The sequence below is a fragment of the Coregonus lavaretus genome (assembly GCF_964263955.1).
Source record: "Coregonus lavaretus genome assembly, chromosome: 4".
Lineage (NCBI taxonomy): Eukaryota > Metazoa > Chordata > Actinopteri > Salmoniformes > Salmonidae > Coregonus > Coregonus lavaretus.
This window is the reverse complement of record NC_139991.1, coordinates 9,309,819-9,324,028: the sequence shown is the minus strand read 5'-3', so window position 1 is coordinate 9,324,028 and position 14,210 is coordinate 9,309,819. Positions and strand designations below refer to the sequence as shown.

At 45.7% G+C, this 14,210-nt stretch overlaps 1 protein-coding gene across 2 annotated transcripts in view; it reads left to right on the top strand.

Annotated features, from left to right (window-relative positions):
• The first annotated feature begins 5,180 nt into the window (after nt 1-5,180).
• Nucleotides 5,181-14,210, top strand: part of LOC311128412 (dysbindin domain-containing protein 1-like) — a 31,377-nt gene continuing 22,347 nt past the window's right edge. Inside the window, exons 1-2 of one of the 2 annotated variants that reach the window (XM_084160537.1) lie at nt 5,181-5,653; nt 11,144-11,287. In XM_084160537.1, the coding sequence (XP_084016663.1) occupies nt 5,623-5,653; nt 11,144-11,287 (175 nt within the window). In that variant the 5' untranslated portion in view covers nt 5,181-5,622. Of the gene's footprint in view, nt 5,654-11,143; nt 11,300-14,210 lie in introns of both variants that reach the window. The other variant, XM_084160536.1, reaches the window with a different exon arrangement.

The window sequence follows — 14,210 nt, the reverse complement described above, 5'->3', positions numbered from 1 at the left end:
ACAATTATTAAGTTTTACCTCTTGCTCTGTAATTATGAGTAGTATTTTGATTTCATATGTTGTTGTTTTTGCATTCATTGATGAATATTTAAAATATATAATCATGAATATAGAAATTACACAATTTGTGTCAATATATTGTTGAACATAATATACTCTACGGGCGTATCAAAGTTCCAGAGTGGGATCTCAGCTACCTTTGGAGTTATGTTCCAAATTGTAAGCAGAGAAAATGTGATAATGGATGAAAATGGTCGCCCTCTGCTGGTGATTTGCAGGATGTGCAATGATACAAGTAAAAGGAGGGTATATTATCGTGAACAAAAATATAAACGCAACATGCAACAATTTCAAATCAAATTGTATTTGTCACATGCGCCGAATACAACAGCTGTAGACCTTACCGTGAAATGCTTACTTACAAGCCCTTAACCAACAATGCAGTTCAAGAAATAGAGTTAAGAAAATATTTACTAAATAAACTAAAGTTAGAAATAAACTAAAAAGTAACACAATAAAATAACAATAACGAGGCTATATACAGGGGGTACTGGTACCGAGTCAATGTGCCGGGGCACAGGTTAGTCGAGGTAATTTGTACATGTAGGTAGGGGTAAAGTGATTATGCAAAGATGAATTTACTATGCATTTGATTAATTGTTCAGCAGTCTTATGGCTTGGGGGTAGAAGCTGTTAAGGAGCCTTTTGGACCTAGACTTCGCACTCCGGTACCGCTTGCCGTGCGGTAGCAGAGAGAACAGTCTATGACTTGGGTGACTTGAGTCTTTTACCATTTTTTGGGCCTTCCTCTGACACCGCCTGGTATATAGGTCCTGGATGGCAGAAAGCTTGGCCCCAGTGATGTACTGGGCCGTACGCATTACCCTCTGTGGAGCCTTATGGTTGGATGCCGAGCAGTTGCCATACCAGGCGGTGATGCAACCGGTCAGGATGCTCTCGATGGTGCAGCTGTATAACTTTTTGAGGATCTGGGGACCCATGCCAAATCTTTTCAGTCTCCTGAGGGGGAAAATGTGTTGTCGTGCCCTCTTCACGACTGTCTTGGTGTGTTTGGACCATGATAGTTTGTTGGTGATGTGGACACCAATGAACTTGAAACTCTCGACCCGCTCCACTACAGTCCCGTCGATGTGAATAGGGGCGTGTTCGGCCCTCCTTTTCCTGTAGTCCACGATCAGCTCCTTTGTCTTGCTCACATTGAGGGAGAGGTTGTTGTCCTGGCACCACACTGCCAGGTCTCTGACCTCCTCCCTATAGGCTGTCTCATCGTTGTCGGGTGATCAGGCATACCACTGCTGTGTCGTCAGCAAACTTAATGATGGTGTTGGAGTCGTGCTTGGCCACGTAGTCGTGGGGGAACATGGGAGTACAGGAGGGGACTAAGCACACACCCCTGAGGGGCCCACATGTTGAGAATCAGTGTGGCAGATGTGTTGTTGCCTACCCTTACCACCTGGGGGCGGCCCGTCATGAAGTCCAGGATCCAGTTGCAGAGGGAGGTGTTTAGTCCCAGGGTCCTTAGCTTAGTGATGAGCTTTGTGGGCACTATGGTGTTGAACACTGAGCTGTAGTCAATGAACAGCATTCTCACATAGGTGTTCCTTTTGTCCAGGTGGGAAAGGGCAGTGTGGAGTGAGATTGCATCATCTGTGGATCTGTTGGGGCGGTATGCGAATTGGAGTGGGTCTAGCATTTCCGGGATGATGGTGTTGATGTGAGCCATGACCAGCCATTCAAAGCACTTCATGGCTACCAACGTGAGTGCTACGGTTTGGTAGTCATTTAGGCAGGTTACCTTTGCTTTCTTGGGCACAAGGACCATGGTGGTCTGCTTGAAACATGTAGTATTACAGACTCGGTCAGGGAGAGGTTGAAAATGTCAGTGAAGACACTTGCCAGTTGGTCTGCGCATGCTCTGAGTATACGTCCTGGTAATCCGTCTGTCAATGTTGACCTGTTTAAAGGTCTTGCTCACATCGGCTACAGAGAGCGTGATCACACAGTCGTCCGGAACGGCTGGTGCTCTCATGCATGCTTCAGTGTTGCTTGCCTCGAAGCGAGCATAAAAGGCATTTAGCTCATCTGGTAGGCTCGCGTCACTGGGCAGCTTGCGGCTGGGTTTCCCTTTGTAGTCCGTAATAGTTTGCAAGCCCTGCCACATCCGACGAACGTCAGAGCTGGTGTAGTAGGATTCAATCTTAGTCCTGTATTGACGCTTTGCCTGTTTGATGGTTCGTCTGAGGGCATAGCGGGATTTCTTATAAGTGTCCGGATTAGTGTCCCGCTCCTTGAAAGCGGCAGCTCTAGCCTTTAGCTCGGTGCAGATGTTGCCTGTAATCCATGGCTTTTGGTTGGGATATGTACGTATGGTCACTGTGAGGACAACGTCGTTGATGCACTTATTGATGAAGCCAGTGACTGAGGTGGTATACTCCTCAATGCCATTGGATAAATCTGTTATAAACATCTTCATTTGAAGCAAACTTCATTTATTTGAAAATTTCCTATAGAAGCATTAAAGCTACTCCTTGCATTTACCTACCTCGCTTTCTTCTTCTTCTTTGGTATCATGGCATTCACACATTTAGTTTGTGCATGCCACCACCTACTGTGCGGTAGTGTGTGGTCAATCGTGTTAAATTCTTGATACAAAAATAAAAAGGAAGGGGGGAAAAGGAAAAAATTGCGCTACCAACTAACCCTCCAACTATATACCACTATTACATACCACCCACTAACCCTCCGCCTATATACCACTATTACATACCACCCACTAACCCTCTGCCTATATAGCACTATTAAATAAAAATTTAAATCACCCCATTCCACTACCTTGACCCTAATGATCCTACCAGGCCGACGGTTTGGGAGGATGGGACTCTCATTCAACACATCTTGTAACTCTTCTGCAGTAAAACCTTGTACAGCCAAGTACTTCTCTGCAGCTGCCACCACAACATCTATTTTCTGTAATTTAAGTTCCATTTTTGCAGTACAGTTGATAACCATGGCAATGAATGCTAAGAAGCCAACCTTACTGAAGCACAAATTCATATCACTATGTATTGGCCTAGGCTTACTACTCACCCTTGACCCATCATCCTCCACTCTCTTCACTGCCTCAGCATACACCTTCTGTTCTACTCTGACCCTGGCAATCTCACCTTCTGTTCTACTCTGACCCTGGCAACTTCAACCTATGTGAGAATGCTGTTCATTGCATTCAACACCATAGTGCCTTCCAAGCTCATCACTAAGCTCAGGACCCTGGGACTGAACACCTCCCTCTGCAATTGGATGCTGGACTTTCTGACGGGCCGCCCCCAGGTAGTGAGGGTAGGCAACAACACATCTGCCACGCTGACCCTCAACACGGGGACCCCTCTGGGGTGCGTGCTTAGTCTCCTCTTGTACTCCCTGTTCACCCACAACTGCGTGGCCGCACATGACTCCAACACCATCGTTAAGTTTGCTGACGACACAGTGGTGGTAGGCCTGATCACCGACGACGATGAGACAGCCTATAGAGAGGAGGTCAGTGACCTGGCAGTGTGGTGCCAGGACAACAACCTCTCCCTCAACATCAGCAAGACAAAGGAGCTGATCGTGGACTACAGGAAACGGAGGGCCGAGCACGCCTCCATCCACATCGACGGGGCTGTAGCGAAGCGGTTCGAGAGCTTTAAGTTCCTCAGTGTCCACATCACTAAGGAATTAACATGGTCCACACACACCAACACAGTCGTGAAGAAGGCACCCTCAAGAGGCTGAAAATATTTGCCATGGGCCCTCAGATCCTCAAAAGGTTCTACAGCTGCACAATTGAGAGCATCTTGTCTGGTTGCATCACCGCCTGGTATGGCAATTGCTTGGCATCCAACTGCAAGGCGCTACAAAGGGTAGTGCGTACAGCTCAGTACATCACTGAGGCTGAACTCCCTGCAATCCAGAACCTCTATACCAGGCGGTGTCAAAGGAAGGCCCTAAAAATGGTCAAAGACCAGCCAATCAGTACAGATGCAACAAGTCTGGAACCAACAGGACCCTGAAAAGCTTCTACCCCCAAACCATAAGACTCATAAATAGTTACCCAAATTGCTACCCGGACTATCTGCATTGACACCCGGTTTTGACTCATCACATACGCTGCTGCTACTGCTTATTATCTATCTTGTTGCCTAGCCACTTTACCCCTACCTATATGTATATATCTACCTCAATTACCTCATACCCCTGCACATCGACTTGGTCCTGGTACGCTTTGTATATAGCCAAGTTATCGTTACTCATTGTGTATTTATTCCTCTTGTTATTATTTTTCTATTATTTTTCTATTTTTCTGTTGGGAAGTAAGCATTTCACTGTTAGTCTACACCTATTGTTTACGAAGCATGTGACAAATACAATTTGATTCAATTTGATTTGACACACTCACACACAGACCAAACTCATGTGTCCGTCCATCCATGTTTTGTCTCCTGCACCTATGTTAGAGAGTGATGTACAGATGTAGGATCTTAATTTGAGCCAGTTAGCTACAACAGGAAAATAATCCTGCAGCAAAAGGAAATGTGATTTATTATGTAGATTATAATTAATGGACATTTTTGTGGGGTTGATACAGTTTTCGTAAGGGAAAATCAAGTCTGAAATTCAAAGTGGAAATTACAAACTTCAGAAGCCTTTTCAAACCTCAAATACACTAAAAGTTGTATAATTGTATATAATTGTATAAAACCGATTTCATTTGGCTATTGAGTCTTCACATAGGAATGCATGGTTTCATGTGATCAATGGCTTTGTCCATTCATATATACAGTCATTGGCACACACAGACACACACTCACAAACACAGTGACTGTGATACTTCTCCACCACCCATGTGGTGTATCCAACCCTCCCCTCCTTCCCTTTATCCAAAGCCCCACCAACACCCCTCCCACAGCCCCCCCCCCCCCCCCCCCCCCTCGCTCTTTCAGTCTGGGCAGTCTGCCAGTGTGCCCATCCTTCTCTCTCTCTCTCTCTCTCTCTCTCTCTCTCTCTCTCTCTCTCTCTCTCTCTCTCTCTCTCTCTCTCTCTCTCTCTCTCTCTCTCTCTCTCTCTCTCTCTCTCTCTCTCTCTCTCTCTCTCTCTCTCTCTCTCTCTCTCTCTCTCTCTCTCTCTCTCTCTCTCTCTCTCTCTCTCTCTAGATCTCTCTCCCTCTCTCTCTAGATCTCTCTGTATTCTGCATTCGCCGAGCTCTTTCACAATGTGCTTATAGAACAAAGTGGTTCTGCGTTTTGCTGTGTGATCTCCCTCCGTCTCTCTCTCTCTCTCTCTCTCTCTCTCTCTCTGTCTCTGTGAGGCAGGCAGCGCAGCAGAGCGGTGTGTTCTCACGTCTGTATTGGGTGTGTGAGAGAGCACTGAGCAGGGATGAGCACCAGGCAGTAAGGAAGAGAACGACAGAGGAGTAAAAAAGGAGTGCAGCTGGAGTCGGATGCTGTGGAGAACGAGAGCTGGCACACCTCTCTCTCTCACTCTCCCTCCATCTCTCTCTCTCAGTCTGTGTCCCCCACTCCCATGCTGTTGTGATAGACAGCACGGCACTCTCGGCTTGGCTGCATGGAGGCACAGGGAGGGGCAGGGAGCCCAGGTAGGTGCAGCTTTACGTTATTCACTGTTAGCATAGAATCCATCAGCCTAGACCAGACTGTCCATCACCATGTCTTTCCAGACTGACTTTATGTTATTTTATGTCTATTCCATGGTAGTCTATCATACCAGCCTCTTTTACTCTATTGTCACATTTCAATTCTCTGTTAGCCCAGACTTGGTTTCTGAGAATAGGTTCTCTGTTTTAGCCCAGACATATACTCTAGCAGCCTAGACGGTTCTGATAGTTAAGCCATTTACTCTGCCAACTTTGACTGTATGTTAGTATATTAGTATAGTTAATTCTCTTGTCAGTGGGTTCTGTTAATCTATTAGCCCACCTGCAGTGCACATCAGTGGACTGCAGATGATACTGTAGAGTAGATGAAACAGTAGCCAACATTTAGGATGGAAATAAGATAGTGGTGGATGTTTTTACAGGTCTGAATTGGATAATATATCCATACTATTCTTAGTATGTTTAGACTAAATGCATATGAAATATGTATTGAATGCTTACATGTTGATGACATGGTTGGCAAAGGAAGGAAGATGAACACATGTTCAAGTTGCTGTTATCAGATATGGAGGATGTTGTTGTGTGCAGAGCTATTTTAGTGCCCTGTGTTGACACTGCATGTAGTTGATCAGATGTGATAAACAAGATATGATTTGTATGATATCAATTAGACATAATACCTTAATGACATTGGTATAACAGATCATAGCAACATCGTTTCCTGTAGGATGGATTGTTATCTGTGATAAAGGAAAAAAGAATGGCTGTTAGAAGAGGGAAATAACAGTGTGGTGGGAGAAGGGTGTGGAGAGGCTTCATTCCTGCTGCCTTTACTGTTGAAAGATGATGGATTTTATTGAACCGATATGTTGAGTTTGAATAAACTGTTGTGGTGAATGTAGTCACTGTGTGTGTGTGTGTGTGTGTGTGTGTGGGTGTGTGTGAACCTCCCCAGGGAGGGCTGATTCAGAGGGTCATGTGTGATTGCTAGGAGCAGTGTGAGCCGAAGCCTGAAAGAGCTTCGGACTACAGTCCTTTCACTGTTGGCTGGTGGTGTGTTGACCATGTCCCATTAAACATACTGTGTATGGATGGTCGGCTCATGACACACACACACTGAGTGCTCAGTCAGTAGGCATTTACGGTAGGGGCGCACTGGGTCAAGAGGAGCTTGAGGTAGTGTCAGCTCATTCATCACATTGACTGACCTATTAGAGACTGTCCTAGTAAATAAGACCACATCCAATTACTCATTTGATATGGCTTGGTTATACCAGAGATATCTGCAGTAGGCTAGGTTAAGTTTATCGCTTTCATATGATCAGTAGGATTGTACAATAAGCATTCCAGAGTATTGAGAAACAGATCAACAGTCCTCTCTTTTTAAAAGTGCCTCAGGTTGGGGGCACGTTAAGTGGCTAGGCTAGCTACCTGACTCATTGACACATTTACCCTAGACCATGTAGGACTGACACTCATTCATCTAGGAATTCTGTCTGACCCACTAAGGACAAAGACACGTACAGCCTCAGTCCCCAGAATCACATATGTACAGTAGCTGGTTTAGTCAATGATTCCAATGAGTCCTCATATGTCACTACCACCGCACTACCCAGCAGATCCATCTAATTCTAGAGCATTCTTTACAGTACACAGATTTACAGTATCAACATTGACATGTGCCATGTACAATAATACTTGGTGGCTAACAAAATAAAGGAAGCAAGGCATTACATACTGTGATGTGCCTTTCATACTATGATGTGCCTTTGTGTAATGGGAATATTTAAGTTCATTTTACACAATGCTTAGCATATTTCTATGTTTTCCTTTTATGTTGGCTTATACACAAAATGTCCAGTGTTCTACTTCGGACACTCATTTGTGTATGGTTTGATGGTCACTAGACCTGATACGGAATGTTATGGATTGTTCTCATATCTGTTGATAGTGATTGACGCCAGACTGGAGGTACAAGGACAGAGGACCCTGACTGTTATTGTATTCTGTGACACTGTGTGATTCTGTAGCACTTGATTTTGTGACTTCCTACAAGGCTCTCGGTGGGTGTTTACAGAACATTGGTGCTGTGAGATTAGAATATGTTTTCTGCTTCTGTTCTGGAGGAGTCTCCCTGTTACAACTTGTATTAAACCAGATTGATTTTGATTGACTTTATCTGTGACTGCTCTTGAAATCCCTAATACACTTTGATTGAATACTATGCGTGTGTCTATGCATGTAAAACATGTACACGACTACACTTGGCAATTGATATGAGGCGTAAACCACAGGAGGTTGGTGGCACCTTAATTGGGGAGGACGGGCTCGTGGTAATGGCTGGAGTGGAATCAGTGGAATGGTATCAAATATATCAAACACATGGTTTCCATGTGTTTGATGCCATTCCATTTGCTCCCTTCCAGCCATTACTGTGAGCCGTCCTCCCCTCAGCAGCCTCCACTGGCGTAAACATTAATTGTGTGTGACTATGGGACAGAGTGGCAGACAGATGGGGGTAACAGACATGGAAAATGAAGCAGCAAACCCGAAATAGTATCAGCACCTCATTATAGAGAAGGGAAAGTGGAGCTGTATTCTCTCAGCTTGTTTGGACCCTCGCTGCAAAAATAAATCGATAGCCAACAGCAAGCCTTGTATCCAGGGTGAAATGGGAATCCATCATGTTTAGTCTGCGACTTGCTTTGCCAACCCTTTGAAATGCCACACCCTTCTCTGTGTGTGACACACACACACACAATCTGTGCCAAAGATGCTCTTCTCCATTCCTAAGGACGTGGATGCTTCCACAGTGATTGTGCAGTCTGAGGGACAGCATGATGATGATGTCCAACAGAGGGCTGGGGAGGGAAGCCCAGCAGGGAGTTAGGAAGTGAACCTCTAGAACGCTCCTGCTGCTACTTTCTCACCTATCTATTCTCATCTCTCTCCTCTTTTCACCCACACCTTCATCCCGCTCTCCCTCTCTAAATTCTCACATATCTCCATCCCCCTCTCCTCCCTCTCTGCTGTGTTCTGCTCTAACGCTTGTTGCTGCAGAGTCAGTGAGGTGGCAATGTGCCGCATGACTCAGGGGAATATGGAGATGACCTAGAGTTAGTACAGGACACCACACTGAGACCTGTGTGTGTGTGTGTGTGTGTGGGTGGGTGTGCGTGTGCACTTACGTGTGTGAAAATTTGCATGGTGTGTGAATGTGTGACAGTTTGATCAAGTGTGTATGGATTTCTATTAGAGGGAGGGAGAGTGCTCTGTCGATGACTGTGCATGTGAGTGTACCAAATGTTCAGGTTTATCTAGGCATGTGTGAGAGAGACTAGAGGTCTCTGTATATGGCTGTGTGTTGGTTTGTGAGTCTTGTAAGATGCACCTCAACTCCCTGGACAATATTCTGTGACTCAGAGCCTGGTGGAATGTAGTCTTCTGTTACAGGAGGTGGTCGCAGTTCCGGAGCGACCCACAAGGTGTCATCCTCCGACAACCTTAGGCACCTCTTTACATTTACATTTTAGTCATTTAGCAGATGCTCTTATCCAGAGCGACTTACAGTTAGTGAGTTCACCTGTGTATTTATGCCCTCACTTCCCTGTGTTCCCTTGCTCAGTTTTCTCTGCTAGTTTCTCTATGCTCAGCAGTACTAATCAGTGTCTGATCAGAGAAGTATGTACAGGTACTCGAGAAGTGTTCTCCCTGTTTCTTTATTATTTCAGTTATAGTTACTATTTCGTATTTTGGCTGTCAGCCTGTTTTTGGAGACTTATTGGCTCCGCCTTTCTTTTATCGTGTTAAGTCCGTTGTTTTGTATCCTGGCTTCGGGACCACCAGTAAAGATCCTTGTTTCACCATCTCTGCCTACTGCCTACTGTCTATCCTGCACCGCACCTGGGTCACACCTCACACCAACCCTTACAGTCTTCCTCCAAGGAATGTGTTGTCTCAGAACATCAGATGAGACGGCTGTTTTCAATTGAAACCTTTTTGAATGTCCACCTCAGCCTAGTACACAAACATACCCACATCAGTCTCTTTCCATCACTGTCTGTCCATGACTCACACACACTGGAAGAGATCGAAATGACCTTTACACACAACTTCATACATTCAAACACACACACACACACACACACACACACACACACACACACACACACACACACAGAGAGAGAGAGAGAGAGAGAACGTCACAGATACTGTGCATACTACATTCATTTCTAGATAAAACAGATAGTGTATGTGTAAACCTGTCTATGGTAAAACCCACAGCATGCAGGGTTAAGGAAAAGGAACAGAGATATTCAGGGATTACTGTAGATACAGTAGGTGATGCAATAACCTGGGGATTAATGTTACTGTAGATTAACATCAGTACTTATGGTTAACCTTCTGTTCAACCCCTCTTATTACACTACATATTACACTAGATATTAGGGAGTTATTCAATAGAAAGTGGATAATCTAACTGTGTGAGCCTGATAGAAGAGTAATATGAACTTTGATTAAACTCTCATTTTGGTGCCATTTCATCCCCTTAGCCTCTTTGAAAAGCTACACAGAACGAGGGCCCTGTGGTAATTGTAGTCCAAAGGGATAAAAATCTAAACTCTGAAATGAGTGGGGAAATAAAGGGATAGAGACCACAGTACAAAGGAAAGTTTGAGAGCGAAGTGGATGAAATGAGAGTTTGAACTCCTGATATTTCCTTTAAATAAAACATGTAGTGAGTGAGTGTATGGAGGCTCTGAGGCGGTGGTTAATTGAAACGGAGGTAGTGAAACTGAAACAGTAGAGCTACTGTCACAAGACAACCTTTTACACAACAACACACATTCTCTTTCCTCTGTGAACAAAGCACAGTACAGGACAGCTAAACAGGCTCTGTAGAAAACCAGGTGCACCAAGATATCTGAAAATAGAACAAGTAAGATAAAAGCTTTCTCATCTGACAATTGAAATGCATAAAAACAGAATATTCCACTTTGAAATGTGCACTGTGGGGTTATATTGCAGAAAACGTAATAATTATAGATTTTTCAACACTTTTTGAGATTCTAGATTGGTGGTTGAATTCACGTATGTGTGTACGTGTGAGTGCACGCGTGTGTCTGTGTTAAACAGTATTGTGCACAGCAGGGTGGGTCCGTAAACAAATATCACACAAGACGTCCTCAGGAGAAGATGGACGGGCATGGCCACACAGAATAGCCTGCTAGTCACTCACTGCTTCCTGAGGCGAGACGCACAGCGGCTAAATATGATTACCAGCACACAGCGTGAATGCATCACAAAACACACCTGCCAAACATGAATAAAAGGAGATCATGGATGCAGGAAGGGTTAGAGAGTGACAACTAACACTCACTCTTTTCTGTCTAATTTTCTCTCTCCCTCTGTTTCTGTGTGTGTGCGTACGTGTGTACTTACGTGTGCATGCGTGTGTATTTGCCACCACAGAGCCCAATAAAGACATCCAGAAGTTGCTGAAGCCCTCCAGCTCAGGGGACCTTTCCAAGGAGTTGTACCACCACCCGGTGGGGGAAGAGGAGGGAGGGCTCCCAGGACATACCGCTGGCCTGCTGCATGTCAACGAGAGGAGACGTGAGTACCGGGGTAAGGGGAGCGATGGAGGAGAGGAGAGGAGTGGTGGATGGATGGATGGATGGAGGGGTGGATCGTATGGATAGAAAAAGGAGTGGCGGAGGATGGGGAGGATGGGGAGGATAGTAATTAAGGGATGGCTAGAGGAGGGAAGTTGGATGGAATTTAACAATATAATATGGCTAGTAAGCCAAAATAAAAAAAAGGTTCTACATACAGTAGTACCAAAAAAGGGTTCCGCTATGGTTACAACCCTTGGTTGGTTCTATAAAGGACCTTTCTCGATCTCAAAAGGTTCTTTATAGAACCGTACAGGGTTTTTTATTTTGGCTTACTAGCCAAATTCCACAGCAGTTATGATTGTATTTATTAACAAGTTAAATCAGGTGTGCTAGCTCTGGAACGGCTGGGGGTCCCTGAGGAGATTATTATTATCACTAAAAGAGGAAAGAACCCTTTTTTGAGCTGCAAAGAACCATTGAAGAGCTCAAAGGGTTCTTTGGGTCGGTATGGTTCCACATAGAATCATCCCCCTTCCCAAAGAACCCTTGAGAAACCCTCATTTTTTTGTGTGTAAGAGGTGGGTCATTTTGGGGGGGTTGGCGTTGGGACACAGGTGCACACTGTGGTCAGTTCATCACTTCCTCTGGGGTTCAATTGGGATATATTGCACCCATCTTCCCAGTTCCCCTGACCCCTCTTCCACCCTGTCCTGTACCCTTCCCCACTTCCAACCCCCCCGCTAAAAGGCATCATTGTGTGTCTGTCCCCCCACAGAGGGAGCCCTCTGTGTCCCTGTGTCTATCTGCACCAGGCCCAGGGCTGAGCCAGAGGCCACAGACACACACACAGGCCTCACAAGGAGGTCTTTATCTACCCAACGACTAAACACCCATTCAGGGAGACAGGGCCGCTACAGCCCAGTATCTGTGTCCTCCTGCCTTAATGTGCCACCTGGCGCACAGTTACCCTACAGACAGAGAGGGAGGGAGAGGGAGGGTTAAAGGTGGCACACTCTGTCAAATCCCATGAGTGTCACTTTCCAGAAACCCTTTAGTTACATCATAAAACTAGTAAATGTTTATGTATTGTGGGGAGCGAATAACAATTGGATGAAGTTGTTAATAGCCCCCTTGCTGAGTTTGGCCGGACCCAATGACTTTCTGTTACTTCTAGATAAGGCCAATTCCAGTTCACTGGCTCTGAGCCAAGCATCACACTGTGCACTATAACCAATACTACTGAGACACAGTGGAAGCCCCTGTTAAAGCCTGAGAGTATGAGAGTGTTTGGGAGTCATTATAGCCTTATTATAGGCTGTTGTTGAGACTGGCTGTTCTATACTGTGCTCATCGTTGTGCTAAAGGGGGAGACCCTTACAACCGTCTCCCTAGCTTACCCCGTCTCCACCCTCGATCCTCATTATAGGCTGCTCCGGCTAGGCTAATGATCAGTGATCCATGGGGAGGCTGGGGGGCCTTAGGAGGGGGGGTCAGATACAGAGGCATTCTACTTTTTGATAAAGCCCCCAGTCTCCCCTCCGCTAGACTACTGCTATTGACAGCCCAGCCTACCAGGCAATTATCTCAGTCTTCACGAGGGCATATTACCCCTCTTCTCCCTCATCTTTCTCTCCCCTGATTTGTTTTCCCAAACTCTTTCTTATCGCTCACTCTCTCTCAATTTTTCTTTCCAATTGAGTTTGTCCGTTCCCCTCCTCTTTTCCATGACATGTATACTCCTCCCTCTCCCCTCATCTTACATTCTATTACATTTTCAATATACAGTACATCCTGGCAGAGAGGCGAGACAGACAGACAGAGAGAATAGAGAGTGGAGGGCAGTGAGAGAAGGCAGTGACAAGAGAAGAAGGGAGAATAACAATAAAAAGGAAAGACTTGAGGCTTCATTTAAGAACGGGCCAAAAGCCAAAGAAACAACCAAAGTCATTTCTAAGTCCACTTTATTTTTTCCCATTTTCAATTTGTAACCGTCAGCCAAAAACAGCAGGAGGTGTCAGGACAACAAGGACAAGTGGTTGGTTGGTTTGGGTGTGTGTGTGCTTCACAAGTGGGCTACTGCTTAGCATCCTTTAAACAGCTGCCATGCTAGCCTACTATATGTCTGACACTTTTTCTTCTCAGTGTGAATGTACTATAGGTCTAGTCCCGCCAATGGGCTCCCAGAGAGACACTTAATGAGTTGAGAGAGAGCAGCAACCGTTTCTCTCCATCTCTCTCACCAACCTTGCTGGGAGAGAAAATGTGTTACTGATAAATTATTCAAGGAGAAATGGGGGTGGGAGAGGGAGAAGACAGGGCAGGAGAGTAGAGGGGTTAGAGGAGAGGGAGAAGACAGGAGAGGAGAGTAAAGGAGGGTAGAGGATAGTAGGGGGGGTAGAGGAGAGGGAGAAGACAGGAGAGGAGAGTAGAGGGGGGGTAGAGGAGAGGGAGAAGACAGGAGAGGAGAGTAGAGGGGGGTAGAGGAGAGGGAGAAGACAGGAGAGGAGAGTAGAGGGGGGTAGAGGAGAGGGAGAAGACAGGAGAGGAGAGTAGAGGGGGGTAGAGGAGAGGGAGAAGACAGGAGAGGAGAGTAGAGGGGGGTAGAGGAGAGGGAGAAGACAGGAGAGGAGAGTAGAGGGGGGTAGAGGAGAGGGAGAAGACAGGAGAGGAGAGTAGAGGGGGGGTAGAGGAGAGGGAGAAGACAGGAGAGGAGAGTAGAGGGGGGGGTAGAGGAGAGGGAGAAGACAGGAGAGGAGAGTAGAGGGGGGTAGAGGAGAGAAAAGAAACAAAGGGGAGTGGGATGACTGTAACCAGTTTAGAGAGAGAGAGAAAAAGAGAGAGAGATAGAGTGGAGGTGGCATTTCTTTATAACCCCTTTCTGTCTTCATCTCCCCTCTCTCCCTTTCTCTCCTAACTAATTT